This window comes from Saccoglossus kowalevskii, chromosome 4, assembly GCF_978046115.1.
Source record: "Saccoglossus kowalevskii chromosome 4, keSacKowa6.1, whole genome shotgun sequence".
In the NCBI taxonomy this organism is placed as follows: domain Eukaryota; kingdom Metazoa; phylum Hemichordata; class Enteropneusta; family Harrimaniidae; genus Saccoglossus; species Saccoglossus kowalevskii.
In genome coordinates, this window is record NC_140644.1 from 1,790,669 (window position 1) to 1,809,091 (window position 18,423).

At 32.9% G+C, this 18,423-nt stretch overlaps 1 protein-coding gene across 3 annotated transcripts in view; it reads left to right on the forward strand.

The window, feature by feature from the left end:
* Positions 1–18,423, forward strand: part of LOC146746174 (uncharacterized) — a 70,192-nt gene that overhangs the window by 41,735 nt on the left and 10,034 nt on the right. For all 3 annotated transcript variants that reach the window (XR_014929071.1, XM_085497631.1, XM_085497632.1), the window contains exon 2: positions 17,565–17,791. Coding sequence is in view for 2 of the 3 variants with exons in the window: in XM_085497631.1 (XP_085353757.1) it covers positions 17,565–17,791 (227 nt within the window). In the remaining variant the exon portion in view is untranslated. The remainder of the gene's footprint in view (positions 1–17,564; positions 17,792–18,423) is intronic.

Here is an 18,423-nt window from a genome sequence, read left to right on the forward strand (position 1 = left end):
TAAATTGTGCTTTGATGGGAGACTATATAGTTATGTAGTATTATTTGATTGTTTGATTTCGTACACTGCTACTGAATGACTCCTCTCACTGTGCTGTTGTAATATTGTTACACTGTATGATTGGTGACAGATTGTCTGATGATGGCGTCTGTTCTTATTCATAACTCTACTCTTGTGGTATTGTGTAACATGATTGATCATTCATTGTCTTGTCATGTTGTAAAGATTTATTGTAACAATCACTACATGTCATTTATCAGGCTTATGAGAACTCGTAAAGATGAGTTATGATTCAATGGAAGCGTTAAATTTGCTTATTTATATTATGATATCAAACTTGAGATGGTTCAGTATTACGTTTTCATTCTAATCGGATTCAAACTCTTTTTTTTTCACTGAGAGACAGTAAGATTCGTACTTGTTTATGTTTTGCATATGTGTGCACTGATTGGCAGAAGATGGCCTTTCGCATGATGTCGAAGTGTGATGAGGTTTTCAAGAAGCTAAACTAAAAGTCAAGTAGGCTTGGGTGTCTGACCCACTTAAACCATTCCAAGAATTTTGTATTGCTTATGTGATTGAATAAGGGTAAATAGTAAGCACAATTCAGTGAGCACTTGATAGAAAAGGAATCCTCACAAATATGGTGAGCAAAAATGTACCCTATGAAACTAGGGCCATACTTTGAACTACATGGGGGGGGGGGTGAATAATGCCTCAGAATCAGAGAGATAATGGTTTTGACTGTCATAATCAGCTGTTCACCTGAGTAGTGAGCCAAACTCATGGCATGCATTTGTTATTGAACACAGTTAGGGAAATGGCATCTAGTAAAAGGGCTCATGTGCTGTTTTTGTCATCAGTGCATTTAAAAAATGACAGCATACATGATCCTTGCCATGATGAGTAACAGATTAGTGTGAGATGACTAGAACTTACACTAACTTACCCTAAAAAATGCACAACTCCATTGAAAATCATAGTATGGTACTCAAATTGTAGGAAAATTAATGAGCAATTCTGATTAAATATGGTCAAATAATTAAATGTTATTTATAATAAGTAATATTTTTAAAACATGGTATAGAGTAAAAAAAGTAAAAAAAAAAAAGTGTTATACATGTGTTGCATTGTGTAAACAAAAAGGTTCCAAACTGTCACCTTTTTATTTGCAATAAACTTTCCTTTATAGAAACTTTTGCTCACAGTTTAACAAGAAGGTATCTTCATCTGATTTAGTGAGCAAATAATTACTCACCAAATTTTTCTCACCACTTATCCAACTAAACAGGATATTTTGAAACTACTTTATGCAGTAATAGTGATGTACTTTGCTACTGATGATCTAGACAGTGATTTATGAATCACCATTATCTATCTAGTGTGCCCATCATACCAAGAGAATAGGTCAAATACCTCAAAGGAAAATCTTATTCAGACTCTGTGTCTTGCCATTAATGTTTTTCAATCAAAATTGGTTTTACTTCAACTTGGGAGATTGGTGGAAACCTGTATGAGCTCTTCTTCCCCTTGAGGCAAATTGATTACTTTGAACAGTCCTCCCTTTGTTTTATCTCTTCAAGGCAATTTACTTAAGATAACTTAATCTGTTTGCTGCCACCAGGGGGGATTTTTTTCTGTTGAAGTACCTAATACTGTCTATTAATTTTTTAATAATTATTACCATAGTCTGAACCTCCTCTGGGAAAACAGCAAATTGATAAAAAATTTAGGAGACGGCGACTTATAAACGAATGAAAATCTAAACTTTCCAAGAGCAATAATTTATTCATTAAAAATTAGTAGATTAGAAATTTTTATTTCTTTTTATACTACCGGTACCAATCTTTTTGTACACACTGCTATATTTGGATGATGGTGAGGATTTCATTCTGAAATAAGTATTATCAAGGGTTTATTAGTGGCCAGGCTTGTTCTGTTTACCTGTACTTAATTCCAAGAGTGATATGTATGCAGCAACACACTCTTCAGAGACTGTCGCTAATTGAATAAGACCCATCAGATGTGTCTTGTATCTGATTCGTGATCACCACATTTTAGTCTTCGGATTTAATCTCCATTTCCTTGATCCGACATGCAGAGATTTTGAACTGTTATTTTTCTCTCTCTCTTAAGCTAAAGGGAATTGATTTTGATTACGACTTAAAATTACTGGAGTTGTAAAGATTGATAGGTATCGTATATTAGGTAGAGTGTAATAACATGCAATGGTGAGCATTTTATAATTTTAGGTAATACAGTTAGTGTTCTGTCTTTGCTAGAGATTCTGTAGATAATGCCATGTCTGAAACTTATTGACTCAAGCATAATTAGTCTATGCCCGAGAAGCGAATTGAAGATTTGACTACACTCTTGTGGGGGCCATCTCTGTATTAAAATCTGTCATTTTCCCAACAGCAGATATCATCTGCATGATATAGTTACTCATGAAACTAGAAACTGGAATTTTTAAATAAGTTGTTTTTTTGTGTAAATTTGTGAAAATCTGTAATTCTTTGCTTTATATGGTTTGACACGTACACTACTGAGGAACTAACACAAACTATATCAAAAAATGTTGAAGTTGATAATTCTACTGAACAATCCACATCATTCTTTCTGTGTGTCATGCTCATTGCATATCTACACATGCACATGTATTACAGTGGCTGTGTGTCACAGTTATTGCACAGTGTCTTCAACATTTCTATAATCAATGTACTGTATTTGCTCCATAGTATGTGTTCATTAAATGACACAGGTGTGTATATGGCCAATTTATTGAAGTTGTATACAATAAATGCAATTTTTGGTTTGAATACTCATGTACCGTACATATGTGCTTCTATTGAAGATGTGCTTTAATATGATAATAAAGCTAGGAATGTTGTTTATTGTCAGATTTTTACAGTACCGATAATATGCAAAGTTTATAATTTTGTTATCTTGACTGCATCTTGGCATTAAATGACAAATCTGACCAATTTCCGTGACAAATCTGTTGCATTTATACCGTATTCACAGATAATTTGCAATACAGAACACATTTATCTTTTTCCTAGAGCTCTTGACAAAAGACTGATATAAGCTTTTATTTGCTGACTTTATCAGTTTGTGGAAAATCAATTTGCTCATTAATATTAATAAGTGTGATATTGTATTCGTTTATTAATCCCGATAAGATGACAGCAACAATATTGCATTATTTCCTGTGAATTTCCTCTTTTAATAATTTATTTTTTTAATATTGAATTTTGATTGATCAGCTAAATTCTTATTGGAGTGTACAACATCAGAATCCTCCTGCACTGTAGCTTGTAGATATTGTTTACCATGCCTATATAAGAGTAAATAAATAAATAATTCTCTAATAGAAGTACATATAAACAGATAATTGCATTTGTTGTGTTAAATGAATCACTAAAATATTGCGTATTTTGACAATAGAAACACTACTAAATTTATGTTATGAGTTTAAATTTATGTAAAAGCATATACACCTACTAAAATAATAGCAAATCTGGTCTTTCGTATTATTTCAGCTATGGCGTAAATTGTTCTCAGTTTTAAAAATGAATGTATTTCTGATCATCTATATTTGCTTTATTAGTAGCACATGTGCTTATTACTGTGGACTAATTTAATTTTGATGGTGTTAATGTGCAAAATAAAATAATATTAAAAAGTCAGGATTTTGGTCATGTATGATTTATATTTTTAAATCTATCAAATGATTTGTGTTCAATCTTTCTTGGGTCGCTGAATTAACAGCGGTTTAATTCCACAGCATCCAGCCAGCATACACTTTGTTCTCTCCCATGAGAACTAACAGTAGTGTGGTGAACACTGCTTGATTGCTCTCTGTGAGTAGCTGTGTACTTTTATGGTCGAGTTGGTCACCCATCTGAAACAACTCCTTCAACAGTTTCTTGATGAACTGTTTCCTTTGAAGAAGTATAAAATTACTTTAAAGGTTGTCTTAATGTTTCTGCTATTCAAGCTTTACAACGCAATGAGATGAGACTGATCTTAATCCTCAGATTACAAAGAGCAATGCCCGCCTCTGTCCTTTTCTTAACCACATATGAATTTACAGAATTTGTAATATACCTAATAAACTGAGAAAAAGAACATAAAATATAAAATTAAAAAATTAAAAAATGTTAAAAAAAGTAATTTGAATAATTAAGCACTGATTAAAAACAAAAAAATAGTTTTGTTTTTTTCAAGAAATGTAACATGTGCCTCTGTAGAAAATACCTGGTGAACGACAATGTACAACCATCCCACCCCCTACCTGTATATAGTGCAAAGCAACGCATACGCTAGAAAGTTGTATATTTCGGCCTTGCTGAGAGCTTTTCTATAGTATACACTGTTATCATAGTTAACTTCAATGTTTTGCAATTCATCAAAGTTTTTGTCAAACATAAACGGCAAAGAAACTGAACACAACACGCTGTGTGATGAAGTCAGCAAGGTACTGATCTACCTTAATCTGAGATTCTTGCCAATCTGAAGATTATGAATTATATTTGATTTAAAAAGAAGATTTCAATATTGAGCGAGAGAGAGAGAGAGAGAGAGAGAGAGAGAGAGAGAGAGAGAGAGAGGGGGGGGGGGGTAAGAACAATGAGTCTGTCAGACCCTGACCTTAAATTGAACTCTCTCTGTCATACCCAAGTAATCAAATATTATACCATATCCCTTTAATAAGAAATATTGTTTACTTCATTATTATAGTGCAGCTTGGTACAATTTGAAATATCCGGCTTAGGGAAATTGATTTTATCTGATGATAGAATTATAGTGCTGGTATTTATTGATTATTAAATCTCAGAAGTAAATGTCAATGATTTTTTTTCTCTTCTTTGTCCATGGCAATATATTGAGTGCAATGTCAGTCTTAACATTATAATACTTCATTACTGTCAATTGATTGTAGTAGGTGTTTTATACAGTACCATATTAAACCATGGTTTCTTATTTCAGAATTTAATAACATTACTTTTTCATGAGTTTTTAAGACTTACAGCTTTTCTGTTTCTTTAGTATTGTTACCATGTAAGCAGCAAATTATTAGTTGTGTGTAATGTCATGTTGGTAATATGTATGGAATGTCAAATCTTATAATATCATTCATTGTGTTGTCTTCTTTTGCATGACATGGTGAGTTGGTTATTAAAGCCTTGTAAGTAGCATGGTTTAGAGTTTGAATCACTCCTACCACAGACAATATTTTACACTATTTTTTCGAATATGCTATGTTACTCGTAGTTGCGTATTTCATTTATTTATATATTTACCAGTACTATAAAAACACTTCATCAAGCTGAAAATCTGCAAATATGAGAAATAGCCATGAAAATGTACATGCCAAAGACAATGGCGTGTGAAATGTTCAGCTTGAAAAATGTGTGAATGAGATTAGAAATGTAATTCTATCGAAGCGACCTGAATATTCAGTTTGTTGTCTTTTTAAAATTTCGTAGAGACTGATTCAGCTTGTTCAGTTGATTCTCGAAGAATGGGTAATAACACATTTACTGCATTTGTATTTATAAAGAGGTTATGGGTTGGATTCTTATTTACCTGACTTCTCCACTCAGTTGTATAATTAGACTTTGATTATCCTGCCCTACCTACATGTACATGTATTGGGATTGGGGACTGGCTTTCCATTGAATGAGAATGATGAAATCTGACAGACACATGCTATTCTTCACTTTGTGTGCATACTAAAACACACTACCAACCTCAACAAGATTGTGAGTTCTATAACACATAAGCTGCTTTTCTGCTGTCAGCAAGCTAGGCTTTCAGTTCAAAAATCTTGGTTCTTACAGATGTTCTAAATATCTTAATGTAAGTTGGTCTTTTTTCAAAGGCTTCAGAAAAGTCTTGACAACTCAAAATTTGCAGCTGTGGATTACTTGCCTTCACTTCAGCAGATGCCTATCAATGATACTGAGTATGAATTAAAATGAATATTTTGATTGTCTAAATTAAAGGGGAAGTCAAGCCAAACAAATCCCCCCCCCCCCACCAAGAAAAAGCTCCACAAATATAGGAGAATGCAATTTACAGTTTTTCTCTAAATATCTTTAATGTAGCAATTTGTCTGACCATATAAGCAGCACTTTTTTAGTGCTAGGGTTGTTCTCTTAAATGAAACCAATAAATCCTAACATAGATAACAATTTAATAATATAACGTCATTAGTTTTCATTTAGTTGTGGAAACAATGCAGCTTGTTGGAAATAGAATTGTTAAAGTCACTGAATACAAACATACTATGGTTGCTCAGTGGCACTCACGTTATGTTTTCGCTGGCATTCCTAGCTGTGATTTCTCACTAAATGAACGCTACATGCAGGGAAACATATAGTAACTGTAAGGTTATCCCGAGAATAACCCAATTAAATTATGCACTCGTGCAGTGCAGGATCTTGTCAGCCCATACATGTAGAAACACTGTTCTGCTTTTGTTGCATACTTTGTAGTGTTCATGTATACCGACGTAGTACATGTATTATGATATATTGATGTTTTATTTGCATAAGTAGGATTCGAGACGAGCTCATCGTCTTTGTGAAGGTTAGACATTGATTCTATTTTATAATTCAATTGCCACATCACATTCCATATATACAAGGTATTGATTTATTGACGACTACATCGTCTTATTGTTTGTATTGATTATAAAAGTTATGTTGACTACTACCTCTTAAAATCTGCAACTAAAGTAGATAATACACAGGGGTATACACCTTTCCTAGTCATGAACAGTGCTCATTGAAATCATGCGTTGATGCAAACACACTATAATTATATAAAACTTGTGCATTCCATGTGTGTGTCAATCAAAGTTGCTCTAACACTGCATCTAACTAACTAGATACTTTAGTTTTACAAAAAATATGATGTGATCTGAGCCATCTTACTACTAATGTTTTAAATTTTTTTTTTTATTGAAATCAGTAATAATAAAATCTAGTAAAAATGCTATAATTTGCAATAAAAATGCTTTGGGAATCAGTAAAATGAAAATTATGAATTACCCTCTCTATTGTAGACAATAGCCGGTGAATTCTCCAATAAATCTTTGATGTTATATAAAGCATTTATACATTGTGTGAGGGCGCTGTTTCTTTATTGTCTTTTATACTACATGTACATGTGGTTTTAAAAATGGTGAATTCTGTGATGGTGGCCTACAATTATAAGAATGTTATCACCAACATGGATTTAGATGTCAAAATATCTAGTCCTGCAATCATATCAAATTTACTTATATGTGAATTGTCATGTACAGTAGTCATTTCAGTTTTACAGACACTTATCTCAAGGATCTCTGTAGCTGCTGCCAAGTGTATAATAAATGACAGTCAGTTTAATCCTGTATCTCCACTTCTAATTAAAGAATTGATTGTACACACATTAATGTACAAGTGTGTTCCATTATAACGTCACAATCCAACGCTGGTTGTGTACAATGTAGTCAATTTAATTTGTCGTATATCGAACAGAAAAGTCAATTTACGTCGGCAGAAGAACTGTAATTTGCCTGCATTGTGTGATCAATAAGCAAAAGGAAGAATGATCCATGGAAGAATGCGTTCATTGAAACTGCTATACAGACTTTCAGGTGTGTTTAAGTGGACAAAATTGCTTGTACTTTTGTTAGTTGTTATTGGGAGTGTATTATGGAATTGAAGTTGACATCTGAGATGTGATGAGTTCATTGTATAAAGTTGAAAGGTCCTGTTGTACTGTTTTTTTTAGAGGTGTATAACTGATGAGATATAAAATGCATTAAGAAGTTTTAGAAATTGTGAACATGAAATTGGGTATACCCAGAAAACACTGAAGTTCAACCCCTGCTAGCTTGTTTAAAATAATATATCATCTGATATTGCTTGGTTGTAGAGTAGGTTGATGATATAACCCAATAATTAGTGCATAAGATTTGTATTTATGTTAATTCACAGGGTGTGCAAATTCTTTTTGATGATCATCTTAATGTACAAATACATGTTCAGAATAAACTTTCAGACAACATACCCAGTACATGTAGTTATCAAAGTTAGCATAATTACATCACATGAGTCCTTGTTATTCTGTCTGTGAGGAATGCAGTATTGTTGCACAATTTTTTTTGTCTGCATGCCATTTGAACTCTGAAACGATGACGTATAATGTGAATATCATGATGTTGACCATACATACCATTGTCATTTCAGCTCTGATATTTACACAACTGTGAATGATATGCACCTTACACATGTTAATTAATAGTGATTCATTAGCGACTTTTGGAAACACATCGTATGGATATTAGTCCCCGTTCGGACGAAGTCCGAAAACGGGGACTTATAATTCGGTCTCCGTCCATGCGTCCGTCCGGAGTCATATCTCAGAATCCCTTGGACCGATTCCGTTCATTCTTTGCATGTGCCTAGTACTTTATGTGGTACATATGCACATGCAGTGGTTTAGCGATTCGATTCAAAATGGCCGACTGGCAGCCATCTTGTTTTTTGATAATGTTGTATTTTGGACATGTTTTGTCAGTTTTCGTTTAAACTTGGTACATAGATTATACATGTTAGGATACATGTCCATGATGATTTATTTCACAATTGGGTCAAAGATGGCCGACTCGCAGCCATCTTGTTTTTTGAAAATGTTGTATTTTGGACATGCTTTGTCAGTTTTCATTCAAATTTAGTACATAGATCATACATGTTAGGGTACATGTCCCCGACTATCCGTGAGTTCCTGAGTCTGTCCGTCCATCCGTGTGTCCGTCCGTCCATGCGTCAGTCTGTCCAGAGTCATATTTTAGAATCCTGTGGACCGATTCCATTCATTCTTTGCATGTGCCTAGTACCTTATGTGGGACATAAGCACATGCAGTGGTTTAGTGATTCGATTCAAAATGGCCAACTGGCAGCCATCTTGTTTTTTGAAAATGTTGTATTTTGGACATGCTTTGTTAGTTGTCATTCAAACTTGGTACATAGATTATACATGTTAGGATACATGTCCATGACGATTTATTTCGCAATTGGATCAAAGATGGTCGACTGGCAGGCATCTTTTTTTTTTCTTTTTTTTTATGCGGTATCTTGAAAGTGCTCTGTCAATTTTCATTCAAATTTGGCACATGTACTTTATACATGCTAGGATGCATGTCCATGACAATTTGTTTCAAAATCTGGTCAAGGATGGCTGATTGACAGCCATCTGACTTTTTGGCCTTACTACTATATTTCCACAATTTATGTACCATTTTCATAAATATCTGGCACATACATCATACATATCAGTGTGTTTCATAATCAGATCAAAGATGGCCGAATAACGGCTGTTCTTATTTTTGGCCATATTACTTCTACAAGGAACACGTGTTTTGATGTAAATAAACAATCTATTGTATACGCCACTTGGAACTCAAGTTTCAAGGACACGCTTGCGACAACCCCTCCGCTTTAATATGACAAGCACAAAGAGAACTTTCAAAAATTTGAAACGGGAACTGTGTCATTTTCAATGACTTGTTTCATACAATATAAGTTTGATTGGAATCTTGTATTAAATTCTTCACAAAGCTAGCATGACATTTTAACCTGTTTGTATTGTTGAGAATGATGTAAGAACTTAGTAAGAATTTATACATATAGTTTATATGCAGTGTCACTAGGGTTACTGATTTCAGTGATATGAGAATGCGATCAGTCTATTATAAATACCCAGAGACTGTCTTACTAGCATGTGTACAGTGTCATTATACAGCTTTGATATAAAGTGAGTGTAATATCCTTGCTGGAGACCCGCCAACTGGGAAATTATCAAGTCAATGTCGTAGTTGGCTACCTTGCAGCAATAGAAACTTAATAGAATTTATCCCAAGCTAGAGAACGAATGAAATTAAATTAGTTTCAAGTTCATTGAAGTCTTATTCATCTCAAAGGTTTTATCTTGTACTTATTTGGCGGAAGTGACCACAGGTCAAGCACTTTCATTTCTTTATTAGTGTGTACGTGATGGGGAATTGTTCTATCAGTGAGTCATCTGAGTTCAGCAAACCGTAAAAAGTGGGCTACATTTACAAGTGTTTATTTTCCCTTTATCATTGCTATGCTGCAATTCAAATGCATTTTCAAAATCAGTTGCTAGCCTTATAGTATAAAATATTTTTTTTAGTTTGATTGTATTGAACTTTAATAGCCTTATATTTTCTGTATTACAAGCACATCTCAAATAGAAGAGCATATAAACCATAAATTGCATTTGTTGTATTATTACTTATTTTGATCACAAAAACAACTCTGTAATTTACATGCATTTAATTCAAATATTTAATAAATTACATGTAATAGATCTGTCTGAGCCATGAAATATTTAATTTTTCAAAACAAGACACATTTTGTATCATTATTTCCCTTCCTCCATCATATCAGTAATGAGGAAAAAATTTAAATGTGTTATTCCAGATGATATAAAAGTTGCATTACAATAACATTGCAGAGTTCATTCATTCATTCTAGTACTTAAAAGCTGAACAAGTTTAACAGCGTAATCCAACGTATGTAGAGTAAATTTTTCTACTTGAAACCATGAAGCTGTAATTGCTGTACACTAATGTTGTTAGGCATTCTTTGTTGGTACCTGATAATCAGATTCTGTACAAACTCATACTGAGAGCTTTATTTTATTTCTTAATAATTACTCCGGTTTATGTCACGGAGATGAAAACTTGTATTAGTTTTACAAATGTGTGTCAGACAAATTGTAGCAATTTGGATGTTAATCAGACAAGTATCGTTTAATATGCATGGCATCAAACCAACTGTATGTCTGTGGCAATAAATTACTGAATATCTCGAATGAGGATTAGACCATGGTGAAACAATCCAATTGCTGAGATTGCTTTTCATCTTCTGCATGTACCAGCCAATATAATAAGAAATTTTTTTTTTTAATTTGAAAGAAAGGACACTTTAGTAATGAGTTATAGCTATATATCTGTTATACGTAACTCTCCTCCATCATGTTTGACTGGTGTAGTTTATTGAATTTGGATCCTGATTTCTGGTATACATATAAGTGATAGTTTTCTGGAAATTATGAGCTAATTATATTAGTAATAACTAAATAATGAGCATTTGCCACGCTTGTAAATTTTGATAGATCAACCGTTAAAGCACCACAGTTGTCTTGTTGTTTCATTTTCAATATGAGTCTTCTACAATGTACAGTTTAAAGTATACAGCACTAAAATATTTAGTCATGTTTGTTATGAATGTAATGCACACTGCAGTATTTACATAATATCTGATCTGATCATGCTTCTGCACATTATGTTAAATACTACTTTTAATTGTTTTAATTAATAGTATGTACCGGTATTTATCTGAAAGCTGTGAAAATCCATATTTAATATTGAATATACATTAAGTGCTCACAATGTCATTTTCAATTGCAGTATTGAAAGGTGTGCATTTAATGTCATCTATCGTTGTCTTATGAACATATGAACAGTTGATTAGTAAAATTGCATTCATTCTTTAGAGAGAATCTCAAGAGACTGAAAGAGGTTGCCCTGATGTCATCATCATTCGGGCAACTGGTCTTGATGATGGATTTTACACTTCAAATTCCATGGCTTGTGGATATTAATATAACCTGCATTATCTGTATAGACACTGCGAACTCATGGTTCAACAAGTGGAGTTTTATGGGTCTTTGACTCGAAATTCTCACTTTTATATATGCTGAAAAACATTCTGGTCACTTCATCACAAGTGCGCATCTCCAGATGGAACAGGTCAGGTTGCAAAGTCGTGAGTTTTACCCTAAAGTAATATGGCATTAAACCGCGTCAAATTCTCAGCATCGTCAAACTATCTGCCTTCAGTGTCACTGCATGTCAGTACTTTAAGTTGGCTGCTGCTGTTTGTAGATTGTATCGTTAAGAATTCCCAAATTGAGAACATATCCATAAGCTATGCTAGACTTGATTGTGTTGGGACAATCTAGGCATCTTTTATTTAACACCTCAGGAATAAATTATTGATCATACTCACAAAAACTACATATAGCTTTCAGTAGAACTACGGGAAACAATGCCATCGGGGAACATTCACAGGTGTTGTATTTACATCACAGAAACCGCTGATCATAAAGCGATTTTGACAATAATGTTGCTCCCACAGGCCTACATGTATATGTGATGTAGAAATATTGAGGCTGGAATGTCTAATCTTTGTCTTGTGTAGCTATCAGTAATTGCCATGTTTTCTGGATCAAAGGATTAATGTGTTTTAATATTAATTGTGAAATATTCAAGTCTTATTTTTAAATAATAATGACAATCATTTCAGGTTTTTCTTACATATGATTCAAATTGAAATGAGAAGTTGTGATTCACTGTTGCATCCAATTACAGTCCAGGAATTGTAGTGACTACAAATTTAGAATTTCTGTGAAAACAAAAACAACAACAACAATGAATGAATGAATGAATGAATAATGGATGAATGAATGATTTTTTGAACCAAGTTGTACAGGTACAAGTAAAACAATTTTGTAGCAGTTCCAAAAGCCAGATCCAAACCTGAATTTGACTGATCTTATAGCAAAACAAATATTGACTTTGACCTTTATAGGGTTACAATAAAGGCAAAAGATATTAGACAACTGTAATTTTACAACCAGTATTTCTAGACATTTTTTGTTTTTAATTTTGACCATTGTATTCATCAAATTGGGAAGCTGAAAAGATCTCCAATCTATGGCTGCAATGATTATTATTCATAATTGAATGTTTAGTTCATATATCACATAATTTGGACAAACTCAATTTGAACGCATCTTAACCCTTTCACGATATCATTGTCACTTTCCACAAATAGTTTGGTTCACATTATACATACTTTTAATCATTCAATCTCTATAGAGATGAGCAGTAGTACTGACGCTTTCTGTTGAATTTACAGATTATCAGTTAAAACTGCTCACATTTTGTTAAACACACTGCCTTTATCTGGCTAAATTCAACATACTTCCATGAGTGCTGGAACTGTTGCATTATGGGATACAAATTAATAGGCTGTAGTCACTATGCAGCGCATATTCAAATTTTATATAATTTGACATCAGAGTTACCTCGCATGGGACCCATACTAAACACAACTTGGCATGGCGACTATAACCCTATTTTTCAACTGATTATTGTAACTTATATTGAGATTTTATTTGTAGCCTGAAACTACTGTCAGTTTGGTCAAATTACTTTGATTCAATTTTGACTTGTGCTAGTAATTACTACTAGTCTAATTACTGATTCATTGATATGTTTATTATTTAATTATACAATCTAATATTGAAAATTATTGAACAGTCATACGCTGCAGGTTATATCGTCAGCATCTCTGTGACACAAATGATCCCAATTTCATTTGAGATTGAGGTTATGTTACTTTTTTGCTGTCTGTAATAGCACCGTCTGTGTTGTACGTGTGCTTTAACACATGCGTGTTTGTTGTTGTCATCTTTCAAATTCAATATGCAACTTTGAAATGTGATATACAATAAAACAAGTACTGCATTTTCTCCAAATTTAGAAGCACATCTTCAATTCTCGGGAGCAAAACCTTGGGTATTTTTAACGTCTGGCAACCATAATCGGTAAAAACGATGGGATAGTTGAACAGTGTAGCCAGATTATCCATATACAAAATGTACATGTATGTGAAACATATATAAATTTTGTTGTTCAGGATTGTCTTGTAGTTAAGTTTGTGCTGTTTTCTTGACTTTAGCTGTCTCTTCGACCCATGTTCCATAACTGCTTGCCCCGAGCTCATAGAAATACATGGTTCAGTGGTGAATGTCTGAGCAGCATATAACGTTCTATGACGTGATCCGTCCCCGAGAATAGAAGCATACCTAAACTAAAATTTGCATTTATTGTATTTTTATTGTACCCTATTAAAGTGAGTGTGTTTGGAGATCATTATTCGATCCAATTTAACTATGGGAGAACTTCAGGTAAGGTCCAAAAATCAACACCCAATTATTTGTTGCCGAAAATTCCCAATATTTATATGGTAGTACAATGTTTGTACTCGAAACATACAAAAAAGTCAGTATTAACTTGACATGGAATATTTTTGCTTCCAAAATATTTTTGTTGTTTCAATTCTGTTGCGCTTATTCAGTTGTCTTCTATGATATGAAAATGAATACATCCTGTGCATTGATAAATACATGATATGAAAATGAATACATCCTGTGCATTGATAAATACATGGTATGAAAATGAATACATCCTGTGCATTGATAATACATGATATGAAAATGAATACATCCTGTGCATTGATAAATACATGATATGAAAATGAATACATCCTGTGCATTGATAAATACATGATATGAAAATGAATACATCCTGTGCATTGATAAATACATGATATGAAAATGAATACATCCTGTGCATTGATAAATACATGATATGAAAATGAATACATCCTGTGCATTGATAAATACATGATATGAAAATGAATACATCCTGTGCATTGATAAATACATGATATGAAAATGAATACATCCTGTGCATTGATAAATACATGATATGAAAATGAATACATCCTGTGCATTGATAAATACATGATATGAAAATGAATACATCCTGTGCATTGATAAATACATGATATGAAAATGAATACATCCTGTGCATTGATAAATACATGATATGAAAATGAATACATCCTGTGCATTGATAAATACATGATATGAAAATGAATACATCCTGTGCATTGATAAATACATGATATGAAAATGAATACATCCTGTGCATTGATAAATACATGATATGAAAATGAATACATCCTGTGCATTGATAAATACATGATATGAAAATGAATACATCCTGTGCATTGATAAATACATGATATGAAAATGAATACATCCTGTGCATTGATAAATACATGATATGAAAATGAATACATCCTGTGCATTGATAAATACATGATACATCCCATTAGTATAATACTTATAAATACATTCGCTATGTAATTAGGAGAAAATACTTACAGCATCTCACAAATCAAGCCATATGTCATATAAGATACTCTTTAACCCAGTACTTATTCAACTATTTTGACTATTTGGTTTTTGTCATTAGGTCATTTATATAAACAAATTAATGCATAGGAATAGGATGAAGTTTATTATGGTATTTTGAAATTCTATGGGAAGCATTATTTCTATAGTTCACTGTGCAAGTTAGTTTCTTTTATAATTAGCGTATATACCACTAATAGTTGATACTGAAGCAGGGTAGGATTCATTAGGGGTTGCCATACCTCTTGCAATTTTGAAATTCAATACAGTGTATCTTGAATGATCATTTCAATACATACACGTACATACTGTATAATTGGTCTGTTAAAAGTGTATCTTCAATAGAAGAATACAATATACCGAAAATTGTAATTATTGTATACTGGATCATTAAAATATGACCTACTTTAACCATAGATACATCTCTGCAAATATGCAAATACAATAGACCAAATACCGTACCCACAATTCTTAGGCATGGGCAAGGCTAGACCAGTTGGATCACTATTTTTCTAATTTACAATGTATTATATTTTCAGTTATTAATGTACAAACCTAATGGATGTCATTGTTTTACAATTTTCCATAAGCCACTTTATTGAATAGTTAAAATGCAAATTGTAAAAGAATAATTTTCAGTTTGATAATCCCTGGTAACAGCTTGATTGCAAATGTTTGAAGTGCCATAGAGCACAGTGGTGAGCACATTAACTGTATTTATTTGCATGAATGTCTGCCTTATGTTAGTTTGCAATCCATTTTAACCATGGGGTGTGAAATATAATACAGATTAAATAGGATAGTCAGTGACATTAAATCAATGTTGTTTATGGGTACCAAGGTATTTCTTCTCAAAAGCTGTATTCAGTATCATGGATTGCAAGCCTGTTTTTCTACCCCCAAAAATACGATATGTTTTCTAGCTTTTATTTATAAGTGCATTTTGTATCTTTCATGTTAATTCAATAATCATTTTGTTTCAGTTTTATTCAATTCATTCTCTGGTTGATATATTAGATTTTTATATAATTGTGGGTAATTTTCAAAAAAAAATTCTATGTACATAGTGTTAGAATATTGAAATTAGTTTCTTTAGAAATTTTCAGAAGAAAAACAAAAGGATAGGTAGCAACAGGCGAGTTTAATTAAATATGAAATTATTTACATAGGACCTGGTATCATTTGTTCATACATGTATAAGGATGATGCAATGAGTCAACCATTGTTTTCAGTTGATAACCTCTAATGTCAAAACGACATGATCTTAAGGAATTACTCTTACGAATCATGGGCATTAATTAATTAGGTAAATTGTTTTAGTGTGTCAGTGATATTATTTTTCAAAATTTGTCAGTTATTGTCATTGTACAATGCGGTAATTGTTATTATCTAGCCTAGAATTCTTGTATCCTAACCCATACAGTATCGTATACTTGGGTTTTCATTGCACATTGTTCAAGCACACACAGACTGATGGCGTTCTAGCTTGTATATTAGCATGAATATTTATTACTAGGGTAATACTGATATTCCCTATTGTCATGTGAAAATACCCAGACTCTTGATATGCACCACTATCAATCAGCAAGTTTTAAAATGTTGTGAAAACAATGCATTAAGCACTGGTTGTTATACTTACATGGGACTATATTGGGTACAAGGACATCTTCCATAATATATTTAACTGATATTTGCCTTGTCAGTTTTATAATATTTGATATGACAGACATATTGGTCACTGTCCTGTATAAAGGGATGTGATATTGTTGAAAGCAACACAGAAAAGATGATATGAAAATTCAATGATTAAACAGCGCATTTAAGGATTAAAAAACACACTAAAGTGAAATGATTCACTTGTCACAGCTGCATTGTGGTACTTTAGTATTTGTGTTGATTGTCAAAACTTTATGTTGAGAGTCTTAATGCCATGTGCATTACCATTCATTTTGTACACATGTCTACTTATATTCGGTTCCTGTATTAAGTGATTCAAAGACTGCCAATGACAGCTGTCACTTGGAGTTATCCGTTGTATGCTGATAAAAGGCTACCATACTTGAGTTCAAATCTTGGTTGCCTTTAAGGCTGATTACTATTCATTGTTATGGTGTGTAATTGCATTTCAAATATTGTGTTAAATCTGCTGGTCTGTAGCAGTAATGCATTTAACTTGTCATTTAAACTATACAAGGTTATGTCTGACAATTGATCGAGAATTGTCATTAGAATTGCAAAAAAAAGTAGGATTATTCCAAAATATAGAAACGGCTTTTGCCTCGATATAGCTAGCTACATGATTTCCATAGTGGTGTAACTGTAATTTGGAATAAATACTGCCCTCTATTGACAGCTCTATACAGCTACCATTGAGGGTGCTGTTTATTCAAAGAATCCACTTTACTCATTTCTATGTTTTTGTTTTCTTACAGATATCCACCAAACTCACGATGGTAGTATTTTGGTTCACAATCCTTACGCTCCAAGTGGAGGCGGCGGTGGCACTGGGAGAGGAGGACCTTCTGGTAGCTTAATGTCTCCTCGTAGTTCTTGGTATGGTGGACAGTACGGTGCCAATGGTAACTTTTCTCGTGGTGGATGGAAGCGAATGAGTTTACCCAGTCCAGGCACACATCTTGGTGCTTACAATGCAGGACAGGTAGGCAGATCAAACTTTAATTAAACCGCAAGTCCAATTGCTTTGATATGACATATATAGGTACTACATGTGGACCTCTCTCAGTTTTGTTCATTTCGTGATGATATCCTCAATTCTCTAATTTTAGTGAATATTTTTGTAATTTTTGGTAAAAAAGTGATATTTTCCACTTCTTGTTGAAAACCGCAAGTCTGATTGCTTTGATACTATACATATTGTTCATTTTCCAATGATATCTTCTGTTCTTTAATTGAAATGTGCATTGCTAACAGCGGAGCTATCTCAGCCGAGAGGCTGCTTGTTTTTATATTTTTTGTCCACCAAAAAAAACATAAAAATTGCTAAAAAAAGAAACGATCAGATGTGCAAATTCAAAGGAATCAGAGTTTATGACACTGTATTTAGTGTGGAGAAATTTCAATGGAATATAATGGAAACATATTATTACAGAAATACACCTCATTTATGTTTTGCATTGGGTTAAACATGAGGTGCAACATTTCAGAATGTTGTTTGTTGATCAATTATTGATACAAATTCCAATGTTACAAATATTTGTCAATTATGTTGGTGTGATTAATGTGAACTTTCTATTTTGTAATTAGTTTTAGTCCACATACCATGTACTTATA